We start from the raw sequence: 18,024 nt of genomic DNA on the forward strand, positions 1-18,024 counted from the left end.
GATGGAATCACCAACTCAATGTACATGAGTTTGAGTAAGCTCTAAGTACATGAGTTGAGTAAAATCATAGGGAAGCCTTGTGTGCTGCAGTCCATGGGGTCACAAAGAGTCGAGCATGATTGAGTGACTAAGCTAACAAACTAACTAACTGCCTGTTATCAGTATTTCCTGAAAAATTAGTAGCCAGTTTCAGGATGGAGAAAATGAAAGTGTCCATCTCTCAGTCGTGTCCAGCTCCTGACAACTCCTGCCAGGTTCCTCTGTCTACATGGGTTTGGCCAAAGGTCTACATGGCTGTCACTACCAGCTTGGCTGCGTCTTCACTCACATACTGCACCCCTAGGATTGATGGAACGGTGATGTTTGGACCCTAGAGGCCTAGGAGAATTCAGCCAGACTTGGGGAGAAAGCCCCACTTAACTTTCTGGGCGTGGTGCCATGTTTTTAGACAGACTGAGACCTTGGCATAGGAGTTTCTTCTGTTCACTTTTTGCTGAGTCAGTATTGAATCATTTAGCTGGGATTGCTTTGCTGGCAGGATTGTGTGCATTTCTTCTTGCTGCCCCACTGACTGCAACCAAGCTAATAGCAATCACCACCCCTCCTGTTTATGCAGTATTCTGCTTGTACTTTTACAAAGTTCCTCGTTTTTCTTTTTTTGTTTTTTTCTGTTGGAGCCTCTGAATAATTCCATGACACAGGCATTCTTGTCTTCAGTGAGGAAACCGAGGTTCAGATAAATTAAATGACTTACTTAAGGTATTACACCCATTAAGCGACCAAAGTGGAACGCTGATTAGAAATCTTCAGACTCTGAATTGCTTCTCCGGTACCAAGTGTGTTGTTCACTCACACTTTCAGATGACTTCTTGCCGAAGACTTCTTTCCTTTTGCCTTTTAAAGTTTAGCTTGATTAGGATGTTTCTGGGCATAGATTTTAAAAAATTTCTATGGCTTGGGGTTTGTTGAGCTTCCTGAATCTGTACATTTATGTTTTTTTTCTTTTGGCCAAATTTGGGGAATTTTCAGCCATTATTTTTTCAAAAACTGTGTGCGTTTCATTTTGTTTCATCTCAAACTCCTATGACATGACTTTTAGAGATTTTCTTGTCTCATGGGACTGTTTTTATTCCTTTTTTTCTCTCCACTGTTTCCATTGGATATGTTATTAATCTGTCTTCAAATATGCTTTTTTAATTCCTTTGTGGTTCAAAAAAAATGTTTGTGTGATTTTTATTCTTTTAAATTCACTAGAGATTTTTCCCTGCATGGCCTTGAAATGGTTTACTTTGGTGAATGTTGCATATAACCTGAGAAGTGTGGCTATCCTGCCATTTTGGTGGTGGAATGTTCGCTGAGTATCAGGTGCTTAGTTGTTGGGTGGTGGTGTTTATTCTGTATCCTTTCTTATTTTACAGCAAATCATCCCCTCAATTACTCAGGTGATTCACCACCTGGTGAAAGTTTCAGTTCAGTTTTTTTCCTCAAGTTTCTCTTTGCTTTTTCTTTACATCTTCTATTTCTTTGCTGAGATTTTATCTTTTCATTTGTTTCAAGTGTGTTTGCCCTTACTTTGCAGAACACGTTTAAAGTCTTTTTGTGATAAGACTATCATCTTGAAGTTGTGGTCTATTGATTTTTATTTTCCATTGCAAATTAGCTTTTTCCTGGGTTCTTCCTCTGCTGAGTGATTATAGACTTAGGTTACAGACATCTCCCATGTAATGTTGTGAGATGCCCTGCTTGCATCCTGAAGGGAACATGGGTATTTCTGTTTTGGTGGGTGGTCCGCACTATGGCTCTGTGGTGCCTTCTGTGGACCAGGCTGTACTTCTGGTTTCTGAGTCTGCAACTCTCCTTGGGCCATCCCGTGGGTGCCTTCCTGGAGCTCAGTTACTGGAGCCCATGGCTTGCCACTCAGGATCCGTCCCCCCATGCTCGTTCCACAGAGAGCCCAGGTCAAGTACCAAACCACTAGCTTCACCTCTGTCCTTTCTACAGTCTCCCTAGCACTGTCCAGGGGCCTCCTTTCCCTGTCTCTCCACAGCAAAGCCAAGGTTTGCGTTCCCTGCTGTGTGTCTGTGACTATTGGTCAGAGGACAGAGAGGGGGAATCCCAGTGATGGGGACTGGCCCTGTGGCTGTGGGACTGGTTGCTTGGGTCCCTTGGTGTCCTGGTCTTGAGTGACTGCCATCATGGTGCTGTTTCATAGAGGCACTACTCGGGGGGTAGGGGCTGGAGGCTGGAAGAAAGAGAGGAGAAAAAAGAACAAGCCCAGAGGACTCCTCTCCCACCCTTTCATGGTGTTCCGAGGAACTTGGATTTCAGATGTCCTTCCCAAATCCACCTTCTATAATTTACTTTTCAGACCATCAGATAGCTGCTGCCTGCATTGTATGTAGGATTTATAGTTGGATTCAGTAGGGGTGACAGGGGATGGGTTATTTGTGCTTACTCCATCTTTTCCAAAATAAGAACTCCTCATGTTTTTAAAAAGTGTAAACCAATTCATGTCAGTCGTCTGCTCAAGACTCTAAAGATAGCCTCCTATCACCCTCAGAATGAAGTCTGAACTTTTGCACGACCTTTACTCTGCCATTAATCTTGCGCCTCCCAGCTCTGGGTTCATTCTGTCCGTGGACGCCACCCTGCTCTAAGATTTGGCCTTAACTGTCTTCTCTGGAAAGCTCTCCTCCAAGACCTTCATACGGTCATCTTCTTATCGTGTGGGTCTGAAATGAAATGCCGTTTCATCAGAGAGGCCCTCCTTTGCCATTACATCTGAAGTCAGTTGTTATCTCTATTTATGATTTCAGATTGTTGTTCAGTTGCTCAGTCGTGTCCGACTTTTTTGCGACCCCATGGGCTGTAGCTCGCCAGGCTCCTGTGTCCATGGGTTTTCCCAGGCAAGAGTACTCTTCATCGCTCAGTCGGTAGAGTCTGCTGGCAATGCAGGAGACCCAGGTTCAATTCCTGAGTCGGGAAAAAGGAAATGGCAGCCCACTCCAGTATTCTTGCCTGGAGAATCCCATGGACAGAGGAGCCTGGCAGGCTACAGCCTATGGGGTCTCAAGAGTCGGACACGACTAAGTGACTAAGCACACAAGCAGCACGATACTGGAGTGGGTTGTCATTTCCTTCTCCAGGGGACCTTCCTGACCCAGGGATCGAACACACATTTCCTGCGTTGGCATGCAGGTTCTTTACCACTGAGCCTGCTGGGAAGTCCGTGATTTCAGGAGATGCACTTAATTTAAAAAATAATTGTCATGCACGTCCTGTTCTCTGCCTCAAGTCCTAGCCCACGTCTCACACTAGCCATCTCTGTGGCAGCCAGATTTACGAAGGGTGACTTGACGGCACCTCAGCTCCCCTCCGCTGGGTAGCTCTTGATTTCTGGAATGTTCTGAGGGTCTTCTCTGAGGCTGAAGCACGGGTGCTCACCCTGCACAGGGCCTGCAGCGAGTGTGGGGCATTGACTCTTTGCAGGGAAGCTTGAGCTGGGCGACGGGGGCTGCTTGGCAAGTAACCCCCTGTCCTCCGCCTGAGGGCACACTCGCGGTGTAGCCCACGGCTGGCCTGCTTCCCTCGGGGTCCCCTCCCCAGATGCCCACCCTGACCCCAGCCCTCTTCTCAGTCTCTGCTTCCTGTGGGGTGGGGACCCAGGCTAAGGCAACATTCTGCTGCTGCTGCTAAGTCACTTCAGTCGTGTCCGACTCTGTGCGACCCCATAGATGGCAGCCCACCAGGCTCCCCCGTCCCTGGAATTCTCCCGGCAAGAACACTGGAGTGGGTTGCCATTTCCTTCTCTAGTGCATGAAAGTGAAAAGTGAAAGTGAAGTCGCTCAGTCGTGTCCGACTCTTAGCAACCCCATGGACTGCAGCTTACCAGGCTCCTCCGTCCACGGGATTTTCCAGGCAAGAGTACTGGAGTGGGTTGCCATTGCCTTCTCCAACATTCTAAGTGACTTTAAAAAGATCTCTTAAAAAACATGTTAAGTGTAAGCAACATTTACAGAAAGGCTAAAGCAGAGACAGCACTTTGCCAACAAAGGTGCGTCTAGTCAAAGCTCTGGTTTTCCCAGAAGTCATGTATGAGTGTGAGAATTGGACTATAAAGAAGGCTGAGTGCTGAAGAATTGATGTTTTCGAACTTTGGTACTGGAAAAGAAGACTCTTGAGAGTCCCTTGGACTGCAAGGAGATCCAACCAGTCAGTCCTAAAGGAGATCAGTCCTGAATACTCATTGGAAGGACTGATGCTGAAGCTGAAGCTCCAGTATTTTGGCCACCTGATGCGAAGAGCCAACTCATTGGAAAAGACCCTGATGCTGGGAGGGATTGAGGGCAAGAGGAGAAGGGGGTGCCAGAGGATTGAGATGATTGGATAGCATCACTGACTCAGTGGGCCTGAGTTTGAGCAAACTCCAGGAGATGGTGAAGGACAGGGAAGCCTGGCATGCTGCAGTCCATAGGATCGCAGAGTTGGACATGACTTAGTTACTGAATGACAACAAAGGGGATAATCACCAACCACACAGGTTTGTCAAAGCTTTACATTTTGCTGTATTTGCTTCTGTTTTTCTAATTTAAAGAAAGAAAAATGAAACTGTTAAAGCTGTGTGTGCTCCTTTGTGACCCTCTTCTCTTTCCCCCTCACGGAGAGTGACTACTACCCTCCAGTTGACTATTACCAGCAACACAGCATAATTTTAAGTATTTTAAACTTGATATGAATGTATACTGTAATTACCTCCTGCCATGCGCTGTTCGCTCAGCCTTGTTAACGTGAGACTTAGCCTGCAGTGAGGTCTGGAGTTCTTAATTCATCTTCACTTATACATGTATGCTTCCAGTGTGTGACTGTTACAGATTTACTTACTTTACATTTGTGGATCTGCTTCTGGATTGCTTTTTTTTCCTTCTCTGAGGTGTTTATCACTCTTCCACTGCTGTGGGCCTTCATTATTACAGCTTTATAGCAGTTCTTAATTCTGGTTGGTCAGATCCCTTCCGAAAACCTTTCTTGTTGTTTCACATGTTCTTGGCCTTTGATCTTATATATGAATTTTAGAAGTAGTGTAATCAAGTTTGACCAAAACCAGAACTCTGTTGAGATTTTTTACTGAGTTGCATTAAATTTGTATAAACCAGGAAAGAAGTGCATGCTTGCTAAGTTGCTTCAGTCGTGTCTGATTCTTTGTGACACTGTGAACTGTAGCCCGCCAATCTGTGCCATCCATGGGATTTTCCAGGCAAGACTACTAGAGTGGAAAAGAAATGAGTCATTTAAAAATACCAAGTTTTCCTATCCTTGAACATAAAACATCTCTGTATTTATTCATCACCTTTATTGTCATTCCGTAAAACTTTAGAATTTTTTCCATAAATGTCTTGTATACATTTTGTTGGATTTATTCCTAGGTGCATTGCTATTGTAGATATATTTTTTAAAAAATTATATTCTATTATTGTTTTTAGTTGATATATAGGAATGTTGTTATGATTTTGTGTGTGGATATATGTCTTAAATCTGTATTCAGCAACCTTTTTGAACCCATTTTTCCTTATTTTACGAAACATAGCTACATTTTTTTTTCACTTTTAATTCCCCTTATCTTTCCTGGCTCACTCCCCTCACAAGAATTTGGGGTCCGTGAAAGCAGAGACCTTGTTTCTCTTGTTGATTTCCATATCCCAAGTGCTTAGCATAGCACCTGATACACGACAGGGACTCAGTAGATATTTATATGAATTAAGAAATAAAGCTGGCCTTGTTGTGGACAGAGGAAATGGTGCGTCCTCACACTGCAGATGTGGCCTCACACGCATTGTTCTTGGTGTGGACCGTGCCGTTCTTTCCACCTGGCAGCCTCATCCGGCCCTCTGACTGCACTGCAGGTTCCTCTCAGCTGCTGGGCCTTTGCTGCCCACACCCCTCTCCCCCGACCCTGACCAGGCAGATGGGTCTAAAGCTTTGCTCTGATCTCAGTGCTTCCAGGTAGCTTTCCTGGGCTTCCCTGTACTCCAGAAAGATGGATTCAGAAAAATGAACAGCAAACCAACAAACGAAAAATAAAACCAAAAAGCACACAAGAATTAAAAGTGAATTATGCACTCAAGCCCTAGGTTAAAGCTTAAGAGAATCATCCAAAGTGATACAGAAAGACAAACAGATTAAGTGGCATGATGGTGCCACACGGCACTGCGGCAGTTTGGGAAAGGGAATTAATCTATAAACAAAAGATAGAAAGCGAAGATCCACCAGCATCTCATGCTGGCAACAGGAGGAACAGAAACCCTGGATCAAGCCGCCCCCGCAATCAGACAGTGAGTCAGAAAAAAATAGAGGCCAAAAAAGTATTATATTCCGACATCCATCATTTCCGTGCAGTTATATCTAACAACTATATTCCACAAGTGAAAACAACACGGATTTGAGTCTTGTCTTTTCTGCTTAAAAAAGAAATAATCACTTGAGTTTTCCACCTCTGATAAATGTTTTATGAATTCCCCTTTCTGATGAAAGATTTTACTGTGATTAAAGATTTCATGAAGTTATGACAAGGGCGGAATATATCTTCATTCTCGAAAGCTCATTTTCCTGTGTGCTGAGTGACGAGCCCTCTCGTAGGCAGCTGTCAGAGCTCATGAATGTTTTGCCAAGTGCTGCATCTCTGGGAGGACACCCCCACCCACAGAACCCACAACCAACCGCAGACACATCGGGTAACGTCTCCTGGTGCACGGCCGGGTGATCCAGCCGCTGCTGCCCTTCCTCCCATGAGAGTAGGTGCATGCAGTAGGTGCGTGTTTTGAAAATGTATTTCACACGTGCCAGGTGGCCTTTGGGTGATGCCAGTGTCTGTGTGTATGCATGTACGTGCGTGTGTGTGTGTGTATGAACCCCTGGGCAAGTCACGGCGCCCTTTCCACCTCAGTTCCCTTCCCTGGGAAGGACGGAAGTCTCGGTCTGGACTGGAACACACGTCTTCGTCCACTGTGAGCTCTGCAGGATTTCCAGCTCCAGGTGTGGACGGTCTTGGCCATCCGCCAGCATCTTTCGCCATCTCCTGAGCCGCCCTCCCCTCTCCCCTCAGTGGGTCTCGGGAGGACGACCTCCCCAGGCTCGTGTACGAGATAACCATGTGCGGGCAGCCCGGCACGTGTGGGTGTGCGTCCTCTCTCCCCTTCGCTTAACCGTCAGCGAAGCCTTACATCGCCGCACTTGGAGAAGCACCTCTGAGAGTTCTGATGCCCTTTGGAAGGTCACGTTTTGAAGAAAGGCTCAGCTGAAAATGACCCAGAGCACAGATCCTTTTCCAAGTCTTCTCTTTTTTTCCTTCTGTGAAAATCTAGCTACCCTTTTCCTCCAGGAGGGAGAATGGCTCTGCCTCTGTTGCTGGCTAACACGTCTGCTCCTGTCTTGGGCCCGGGTGTCCTGGTTTCCATGAGCGGATACATCTCGATCAGCTGTCACACACCAGCTGTGACACTTGGCATTTGAGATGCTGTGTTAGTTTTAGGGAAGCATTTGACTATAATGGGGACCTGACAAATGGAAGCCAACACAAACCACAGCATGCGTGGCTGGACTTCTCTTTTACACATGTAGCCAGTGAGCATGTACCATCACTTCCCAGACCCCCCAACCCATCCGACCCCCCCATACCATGGTGATTGTCCCTATCGCCCCTGAAAGCCCTGAGCTTTCTGAGTCCTGCTTCTCCCTGAGTGCGGAGGAAGCGAGTCGGGCGACGGAAGGGAGACATCGTCCCCTTCCAGGGCTCGTCATCTTATTTGGGATGGGAAGTCTCTAGAAGCTGATTACTTGGTGGACCTTCATCCAGTGGCCACCCGCCTCGGGGCCTGGGGTGGTGGGCACCTGGTTTCTGCAGCTTTACCATCTGTAGTAGTGAAAGCAGGAAGATGAGGTTTCAGGTGGGTGGTGAGTGACCTCATGGTGTCGCCCACAGTTCTGGAGGGACTGAGGGGCAGTCCCCGTGAGGACTCTCAGTGAACGTGCGTGCAGCGTGGACACAGTTTTCTGTGGACATGGCTCTCTGTGTACCCCTGCTCAGCACCCAATCTGGCATCCACAAAAATCCCGGACCATGGCGCTGTGATCGTTTGTTGAACAACACCATATGCCGAGTGCTTTCCCACTGGGTCAGGCATCCTGGTGGTCACGTGTGAGGCTTGGAGAACTCAAGGTCCCTTCCCAAGGTCACCCGACATGTAAAGGGCGCAGGTGGGTTATAAGCATGTGCCCCAGGATCAAGGAGGCCTCTTGTGTAGAATTCACAGTCGGTTCAGCATGAGTCTTCTCCGTAAGCCTTTGTGTCCGGGGGGGCACGACGTTTTGATAAAGCGCACCTCTGACATGCCCCAGGACCGTCAGATCTTTGGGGAGGGGAGGCAGAGTCACTCTCCTCTTTGTCAGAAGATGCTGACCTGGGCTCTGTCTTTCACCGCAGCACCCGGCAATGCCACCTGCTCCTGGACGTCTTCAACTCCACGGAGCACGAGCTGAGTGTCCGCGCCCGGAGCGATGAGGAGCTCATCCTGCATGCGGGCGAGTGCCAGAGGTAAGTGTACCACGGCCCCGGCCCTGCTGTCGCCACCCGCTGGGAGTCGAGTCAGGCCGGCCCCTGAGACCCTGGGGCTGGGTAGTCTGGCCCCCTCTCAGAGACACTGTGGTCCTTATTCAGGTTCAGTGAAATGATGGGAGTGGTCGTAAGGTCAAGCGAGAGCTGGCTGATAGCCATCAAGCACCATGTTTAAGGACACCCAGACCTCTGGGCAAGAACTTTCACTTTCAAATCCTTAGGAAAGCTGTACTGGGGGCACTGGGTGTCGATCTCAGGGACGTATATCAGCATCAGTGGGAAGTTCCTTGGAGGAGTTAATGCCCCAGCAGCCAAGCCAGGCTCAGGCCTTTGGGAGAGGTGTGCCGTCACCCGAGCTCAGCCCATGGAGGCCAGTTTCTTATAAAAGTAAATGTACACATACTCCACCCAGCTATCCCAACACTAGCTGTTCAATAAAAGTTTAAAAAAATTATGTTTACAAAAGACCTGTAAAGAATGTCCCAAGTCAAAAGCTAGAAAGAGCTTGGGTGTCCATATCATGGGAGCAGGATTACCCAACGGTGGCATTTCCCTAGTGGAATATTACTCAGCAGGCAAAACTAGCAAACTCCTGACACAGCACCGCGGGTGGGGTCAGGAAGCTCACGCTGAGTGCAGGTGCCTGACCCAGTGTGGTTCCAGGTGTCTGAGACCCCAGGACCAGCAAGACTCTGCTGAGACGATGGTCAAAGCAGAGCGTTGCTTCCGGAGAGGACGGGGTGGGCTTTGACCAGGAAGGGGCACAGGGCATATTCCGGTTGATGGTCGTGTTGTGTGACTCGACATTTGGGTGTGGGTCGCACAGGTGTTTTGCCATTGTTAAGATTTAGCCAGTGTGCACTTCAGATTTGTGCGTCCCACTGTTAAGTTGGTTTTGTATAGAAAAGAAAGCTGTCAGCACACGTGGAACTCCGCCTCTCGGAGGACTTGGGGTGGTGTCTTGCAATAGCTGTGCTAGTCCCGGGAATGCCTGAAAAGTTCAATTCCCGGCAGGGGGCTGGGAAGGCGGATGGAGTGAGCTGATCAAACGGAGTAAAATGTTAGTTACGGGATATATCATACAACAGATAGAGAATGTTCTCTGAGGAATTCTTTCAACTCATAAGAAAACACTGGGAAGAAATGAGCAAATGAAAGAGCAGCGGAGCCTGACTCCCCTCATGCCACCCCCTTCCTCTTCCTCCTCTGGGGGTCTCTGTGTCTCCAGGACGCGGCACCATCACGCCGCCCTCCACACTACGTCATCGTGTTTCTTTACGGCCACAGTAAGCACTGTTTTCAGAGGTGTTTGTTTGAAGACGTAAGTGGTTGCGTGTCCTGCATCTCTTTTTGTGTGTCCTTTAGTCACTCTCAATCAGCGTCATGCTTTGGAGCTGAATGTGGTCAGGTTTCGCCCTCTGATGGCGCCTCATGCCCGGTTCCCGCGTGCGCCCATTCACCCATCTCATGCTGATCCACATGAGGTCGCTCCCAGGGTGCGGCCGTCTGATGCCCCTGTTGATGACCCAGGAATGCCCAGTCATGTTTGCCATCTGGGGTTGGTAGTCGGGAGGGCTTTACGGCCTAACCCTCAAGAGGAAGGACCCACCCCACCCGACAGCTCCTTGTTCTCATGGGTTCTTGCCCTGTGGCTGCGTGTGGGGAGGTGCTGCTGTGCGGAGGCCGTGGCGGTGGTGCTGAATGCTCTGGCTCTGGGGCATAAGCACAGCTCTTTCCTGGGGCACTGCCCCATCCTTGGGGTCAAGGCCACCAGCAGCTGCCTGGGCCACGTGCTAGTCTCCAAGTGGGGCAGGAGACCGTCTGCCTTGTCTAGACGTTTAGATGCAACCCGACATCCCAGAGGGCACCATTCAAGTCGTCTCATGACACCAATAATAAAACCTGCTTTTAAAAAATGTACAGATCGCAGAGCCTGTGCTAAGGTTGACTCACTCCTGGCGGCGCCGGAAGTCTCAGCAATGTTAACGAGCCCATTCACAAACCAGCACAGTTCCTTCTTGTGCTTCCGGCTTCTTCCTTGTTAAGCTTTGTGCTTAAGTCCTCATTTCTCAATGCTCCTAACTCACACATTCTTTATTCATTCATAAAATATTCATTCAATAAATATCGATGCTTCCAGAACATGCTCTGTGGAGCCTGCGTCACGATGAGTAAGTCAGGACCCTCCCTGGCTGGGGAGTGATGACAGCGTGGCACAGGCCTTGGGCAGCCGGGCTGTTTAGGGGTGGGGTACAGCCAAGCTCACGACGCCCCGTCTGTCTGGGGAGTCAGCTTGCTGCCACACCCCCAGCCCATGGGCATCCTGTGTTTGTGGGACACAGGAGTCCATGTGCCCCCATCTAGACCTCTCCAGCCTTGCCTGGTTCGGACACGTGCTCCATCTCTGTGGAGGGGTCCTGCGCCATTGATCTGATGGAGCCAGTCTAGGGGAGGAAGCTGTGGTGGGTGGACCTTGCCCAGCAGCTGTGGGACACCCCGAGACTGGGCTGCGTCCTCGTCCCTCCAGGCTCTGTCTCCTCAGAGCCCCATACTCCCCCCATCCCCCGGAGTCCTGAGCTCAACCCCCGCCAGGCTCTTCCCGTGCCATGCGGAGCCAGCCCCAGCACAGCTCAGCCTCCCCGGGTGCTGACGCGGGCTGCCCTTGGACAGGCTTGGCCCCCCCGCACAGTGGTGAGCAGGCCTCAGACTCTGGTGTGATCGTCTAGCGTGGCGCAGCCTCCCTTCAGCGAGAAGCTGTCCCTGAAAGCCGCGTAGCCGCGAGGCTGCCCTTGTCTCCTGGGGCACCAGGCATTGGACAGGAGAGGGGCCAGCTCCAGTTGGGCTGTTGGGGTGCCTGCGTCTCTCCCCGACTCCTTCCGGGTAGGAAGGTGTGCCCAGGACAAGAGGGACGTGCCCTCTGGAGTGCAGCGTCTCGGTGTCTGGGCCCCAGGTTACAGACAAGCAGACTGAGTCAGATTGGAGGCGCTTCGTGGGGACTCAGGTCTGCCTGACCCCGCGGCCGAGCGCTCGCATGGCTGCAGGGGTAGGGGAGCGGGCTTGTCCCGTCTCCTCCTCTCTGTGCGGCCTTAGGCAAGCTGTGAGCAGCCCTAACCCACTGTCACCCATCCAGGCGGGGAGGAGGGGTGGCGCAGGGGCCGGCTGGGCTCCGACTTCCAGGCTGCTCAGAGATTCAAGCGTTTCCTGAGTGTCCGGTGAGGGGCATGAGGGCCTGCCTCATAGGCTGAATATTCGAGCTTCTAAACTGGAAATAACACCCTTAATCCCCATATTTCTTAGAGAGATCTCTTTTCATCTTGTAATTTAAAAGACAGCATTTCAGCAAACGGATGGAACAAGTACCTTTCACCTTCCTCATCTCTTCCTATGAAAGGTCCTTTGGAAATCAGTGACTCATCTCTGGTTCTGTGGCCGGGTTGATACATTAATTCTGTAATTAAGGGCCATTTGTTCACCTCACTTCCGCCTAACACGATTTGTGATGCTTGGTCTGCACCGATAACATTTCCTGGGGCCCCACGCCATCGGTCATGACATTGAGAGTGTCCTCAGGACTTGAAACTAGGTAGGTGCCTATAGTAATGTTCACTTCTCCCTGAGGGGTGTTGGAAAGAGGATCCCATTTTCACAGGCACTCTCGCCTTTAATCCTCATGCTCAGGGTACAGGCACTGTGCCCGTTTCTGCCTCCTGTGAGCGCGGTCACGGCCATGCTGTTGGTGGAAGCTGGAGCCTAGGGCTGCCCAGTTGCCCCTACATCTCTCCTCGGGAGTCACCTACTCCTCTTTAGTCTGTGTCGCCAGGCCTGGGCATCCCTCCGCCTCCAGTTTCAAAAGATGGCCAGAAACCATAGAACGCTTTCTGAGTGAAACATCGTAAATTTCCTTAAGAAAATACAGTGTCCCCAGCAGCAAATTTACTGGAAAAATTAAGATATGATAATTATTGTGTTTTTGCTTAATTATCAAACCATTAAAATTGAATTTCACGACAACCCTCGTTGACTCATAAATCTTTCTGTTTACCGTGGCAGTTGTTGTCTCAGGCCCCCCACTTCGTCCCGCCCTCCCTTGCAGGGAACCCCTGCCTGCTTAGCGGCCTGGTTCGGGCATCACCTCCCTGGGGCCCCCCTGCTGGGGCTCTGGGAAGAGATGAGCCTGTCACGTGTCTGCGCAGCACACTGCGAGGGTCCTGGAGCGGCTTTCCTGCCAAAGGGGTGGAAGAAGCCCAGCGGGGTCCCCTGGGCCGCTTCGGTGATGGAGCTGCAGGGAAACTTTCCTGTGGACACTTCACACATGTGCAGAAGGTGCCCATAAGAGGACTTCTCACCCACCTTCTCCCACTAGTGATTCATGGTCAATCTTTTCCATCTCTCCCTCACCAGCTTCCCCGTGTTCTTGTGTTATTTTGAAGGAGATTCAAGGCGACCTCTTATTTCATCTGTAGACATTTTAATCGTCAACACTGGAGCGCTTTTTAAAAACCTAACTGCAATGCCATACCATGTTTTAAAACTAACATCGTCAACATTGGAGCCTTTTTAAAAAACCTAACTGCAGTGCCGTACCATGTTTTAAAACAAACAGTTCCTTCATACGAGTGTATACATTTCCAGTGACCTCAGTGTCATTTGTTTTTTAAACACTGTTTGCAATCAGAATTCAAGAGGTCGATTAGCATCCAGTCTGTTTTGAATCTGTAGGTTCCCTGTGCATCTCTCTCTCACAGCTGTCCATGGACCACATCAGGGCCCTCAGGTGGGGACTTGGCTGGTTGGGTGCCTCTGTTGGTAGTGACCGTGCTCCTGTGACTGACTTCTTTTTCTTTATTCCTCATTAAATCGGTAGTAAGCTCTAGAGGCTTCATCATATTCCGTGATTTTTTTTTTTTGGCAAAGAATCTCCATCAGAAGGCATTGGTGTCTGGCTTATCTGCTTTCTGTGATGGAACCATTATTATTAGATCTTTTCCTCTTATCTAACCTTGCACCCCACACGCATGCCTTTTCATCCCCAACGGATCAGTCAACATTAAGAAAACTCACTGACCCTTTTTCATAAGCTCAGGTTGAAACACATAATAAGCATTTTCTGCCTGGGGTTTGGAAAATGACCAGATGAAGAAGTACAGCCGTTTTCTGTGTCTGTGTCTCTGTGCTCTAAGTCACCACGCTCGTTGGATAATTAAGGCTTAGCAGTTGCTCAGGCAGAGACATCGGGGGAACGCTGGTGCCGTTTGGGGCTCTTAGAGGCCTGGTGGGATGGGGAAGCCTTGCTGCCTCCTCTGGGAGCTGGCACAGCCCTGGAGCTGAGTGGCTCGGGGTCTGGCAGGACCAGGCTGTGGCCTCCAGGGGCGAGGCGGCATCCTGGATGTCCATGGGAGCTGACGGGAGTGGAGGGAGTCTGGATCAGCCGGAGCAGCGTCTGTGTGTGTTTGCTCTACATTCTGCTGCCCCCTCCAAAACCAACGGAAGCTGGTCACTGTGTTTTTCCAGGGCAAGGGTTATTTTTCCCATTCGATTAACAGCTCACTGGAGCTTAGGATGGGAGAAGTGGGTGTTTCCTGTGCCCAAGTGCGGAGGGAGGTGGGAGTGGACTCGTCTGGGCCGGAACTTAGTGGACCTTGGATGCCAGGGTGGAAGGAAATGAGTCTTAGTACATTTTTAATGATGGACACATTTGAAGATGTCTTTGCCATTTGGGTTTTCTAGTTTTAACCTGCAGGACAAATGACAGCTTTACTGCTGGCTTGAAATCCTCCTGTGCAAGCCACGGTCAAAGCCACATCTGTTCTTGGAGGGGAAGGGATGGTCACAAGAGAGTTCAGGCAGGAGATGGTCAGATTGACCTTTCAGGAAGTGTCTGGAAGGGGTGATGGCTGGTGAGAGCCTGTGTGCAGGCAGGTGTCCGAGCTGGGGTTTGCACCAGGTCGTAGGAGGCCTGCTGCTGTGAGCACTCCCTACCCCACCCCGCCCCCCGCTGGCTCCATGGGTGGTTCAACCTGTGAGTCGAGCTTCTGTCCTCTCCAGGGACTGGAGATGCAGGTGTTATAGGACAGTGGCTCAGAGGACCTAGGAAGTGTTGGGAGGGAAAGGCCAGCCAGTGACTGGACAATCAAATAGGTCGAGGGCTAGGCTGAATGTTAGACCAGTACAGAGCGGGCACCAGAGGCGGGTCAGAGCAGCAAACGGGCACCCGAGAGGTGGGGGGGAGTCGGGTCATGGGGCCGAGGCTGTGAGTCTCAGTTCAGTTTGGAGAGAAGAGCACGTGTGCACGCCCTCTGTGCCCCCACCCCCCAGCCCGGCTCCTCACCGGGGGCTGTGTTTTGTTTGTTTCACGCTTGCTGCCGGGTATTCTGTGGGTGTGGACCAAGGTAGAAGGACGTGTGTCCGTCACTGCAGAGCCCCCCTGGGCCCCCTGTTTGTCCCTCCCTCCCTGCTGACCCCTGGTCACCACTGGTGGTCTGCTTGCCTCCTTAGTTTGGCCTCTTCCTGAAGGTCACAGAGTGGGGAGCACACAGGATGTAGCCTTTTTGAGCTGACTTCTGTTGTTCAGTGACAATGCGCTGAAGGTTCTTCCTCCACGTCTTTTCATGACTTGATAGCTCATTTCTTTTTAGCACTGAGTGTCCATGAGCAGGGTTCGGTGTAGACATAAGTTTTTAGCTCTTTTGGGTGGATACCAAGAAGCATGACTGATGAGCATATATGGTTAAGAGTGTTTATTTTTGCCAGAATCATTGTGCATTTTTTAAAGCCAGAAACAAAGCACCCCTTTCTGCCTCTTTCATCACCCAGTTCCCAATTGATGGTCCATAGCAGAAGGGAAAAACAGAGTTTGAGAAAGCGCTGGAGTGAAGCAGCACAGGGCCTGGCGGGGGCTTGGGGTGCCCTGCTGTGTTTGGGGGGGCCCCTCTGGACCCAGCCTGCACGTCCGCTCCTCATCCCGGGAGCTTTGGGCTTTCCTGCTCCTCCTGCCGCTTCTCCACATGTCCTCCGCATCTCCTGCTGTGACAGCCGTATTCCCTGGCACGTCTGTCTCTGCCCTGGAAGCCTCCTCTGGGCGGGGGTCATGTTCTCATTGTCGCCCTGCTGGCTCCCTGCCTAGGGCCTAGGAACTGAATTGGATCACTTTCTGTATCGTTCAGTTTAGGCTGTTTCTCTGCAGTAACAAACGACCTCTAATCTTAGTTGTTTAGTAAACAGAAAGGTTTGTTTCTTGTTCACATTCTGTGAGCACCACGGTTTAGCTCTGCTCCATTTTGCTTTCATTCGTGAGCCGTGTGCTGGTTTGGAGGAGAGAAATAGGGAAAGGAACAGGCCCCATGACAGCTGGGGAGCTCTCTGCTTGGATGCGGCCCGTGTCAATTCTGCACATTGTGTTGCTCAAACGAGTCACAGGACAGCCTGGGGTCAAAGAGGGGTCGGTGGGCAGTCCTGCAGGAAGGGCCCTGAGATGTGGACGGGGCTGCGGTCCAAGTACGACCTTTGTGTCTAAGGGGGATGACCACACTTCTGTGTCTTCATCTTTCGTTTCCTCTGTCTTTAAGGGATGGTTGCTTTGTCCCATGTGAACACATAACGTGACTGTTGACTCCACATTCTTTTGTTCTCCACATCGTTTCAGAAGGCCTTACCAGAATCCCCGTCATGTCCTAAGCGCCACACTGGTGCCATGCAGAAAAGGGCGCACAGACATACCCATGCTGTGTGGCGTGATGCACTTGAGTGCTCGGTGTGCAAGTGAACCCCTGGCTGTCTCAGTCAGGGTTAACTGGGCAGCGTGGTCAGACTCAGGCCACTGTGGCTGACACGGGGACCAGAAAGGGATGGGTGTGATGCCTGGCAGGTGCTGGGCCTCACACTGCCAGCCTTACACACTTGATTATTGAGCCACCGCCGCCTGCAGTGAGGGCACCCAAGTCCATCTGATAGATTCGGGCAGATGGGGCCAGAGTCCTCGCATGTCCCGCCCCACGTGTGCAGAGTCCAGTGAGGACTGAATGCAGGGCACCTGGTGTCTGGTCTGCTGCTCTGGGGTCACCTGGCATGACATTGCCCTGTGTCCAGCTCCCCTCTAGGATGAGATGGTCAAGCCAGGGGCCTCATCCCTCTGTCCTGGAACCCTCACCTCTTAACGCGGATCCTGGCCTGGAGGGAGTGCTCCTGGGTATTGGCCAGAGTCAGCCTCCTATTAGCATCCTGTTTAAAGTTCGTTCTTTTTTTTTTCCTCCCAGAATTGATATGTTCCAGGGACCTTTTTCTCTTTAAAAACGTCCATCCAGGACAACTCGGGCTGTTGTGCTGGGAAGCCTTGTGTTGGAGGCTGCTTGGCTCCCAGGACGCTGGGTGGCCTTGCTTCCTTCGTGGCTGTGTGATGGTGGTTAGGTTAGAGGAAATTCTTTCATTACCAATTAATCATTCCCGTGAACCTGTTCTGCATTCGGCACGCATCAGGCTCCCTGCTTAGCACGTAGCTGCCTTGCTCCCCCGGGACTCTTCTCTCTTTTCTGTAAGTAATTGCGTTGCTTGTGTTTGCACTGTGTGTTTTGGAGATACTTCTAGAAGAGGGAGCAGAGATTCTGGTTGCTGAGTGCTAATGGACACCTTGTAGGGGTCAGGTGGGCGGCTCCTGGAGACCAGGAGGCCAAATTGCTTTGCTTTGAGAAACTTTGTTCTTGATAAGTAGTTCTGACTATCAAAAATGCGTGGAGGCACTGTCTCTGCTAAATGGGACCTGAGGCCCGCCTTGTCACCATGTTCTGCAGCTCTGGACCCGAGAGGTGTGTGCCTGTCCCGGTCTGTTCAGAGGAGACGTGGCACGGAGAACCTGATGTCTCTCAGGTGTTTTGCCCGAGAAAAGCAATTTTCCAGGGTATCACATGGGGGAGAATCTGCAAACTCAGGGAGCAGAACAGGCTACCATTGGTGGGTACAGAAGGCATGTTTCAGACCACGCGGGAGTGTTCTTAACCGCCCTTTCTACAGGCCCTGTGCTGGGTGCTGAGGGTCTGCAGTCCAATAAGCCGTGTGCTCTATGCTAGAGTCACAGGGGGTGCAGGAGGGAGCCCTCCAGGGAACACACACAGACAGACTGATGGTTCCTGTCTGCCTGGGCAGCTCAGCGCAGATGCAGCCTGCAGTGGGGGGAGTGTGGAGCAGAGGCTGTGAGCGCCCCGCCCTACCCGGCTTGTATCAGCAAAACCAAAGTGTCCTTCTGCGCCCCGCCCTGGGGAGGAAGTCCGTTACTGTTTGGACAGTGTCATGGATGGCTTTCCTCTGCCTCCTTCTCTGAATCATCTTCTCAAGTGTGCCTATTAATAGCAGTAGGGGCAGAGTTCCTTGGTAGACGTGTTTAAGTATTTTAGGGAAATTAAAAATCTGGCCTCTGTCAAACATTG

The 18,024-nt window shown here is 50.7% G+C and overlaps 1 protein-coding gene across 4 annotated transcripts in view; it reads left to right on the plus strand.

The window, feature by feature from the left end:
* TRAPPC9 (trafficking protein particle complex subunit 9) overlaps positions 1-18,024 on the plus strand; it is a 415,657-nt gene that overhangs the window by 250,877 nt on the left and 146,756 nt on the right. For all 4 annotated transcript variants that reach the window (XM_055431945.2, XM_055431946.2, XM_088844845.1 and 1 more), the window contains one exon: positions 8,477-8,587. In XM_055431945.2, coding sequence (XP_055287920.1) covers positions 8,477-8,587 — 111 coding nt within the window. The remainder of the gene's footprint in view (positions 1-8,476; positions 8,588-18,024) is intronic.

The sequence above is a fragment of the Moschus berezovskii genome, chromosome 16, assembly GCF_049115385.1.
Source record: "Moschus berezovskii isolate FMDL1 chromosome 16, NW_MosBer_1.0, whole genome shotgun sequence".
In the NCBI taxonomy this organism is placed as follows: Eukaryota; Metazoa; Chordata; class Mammalia; order Artiodactyla; family Moschidae; genus Moschus; species Moschus berezovskii.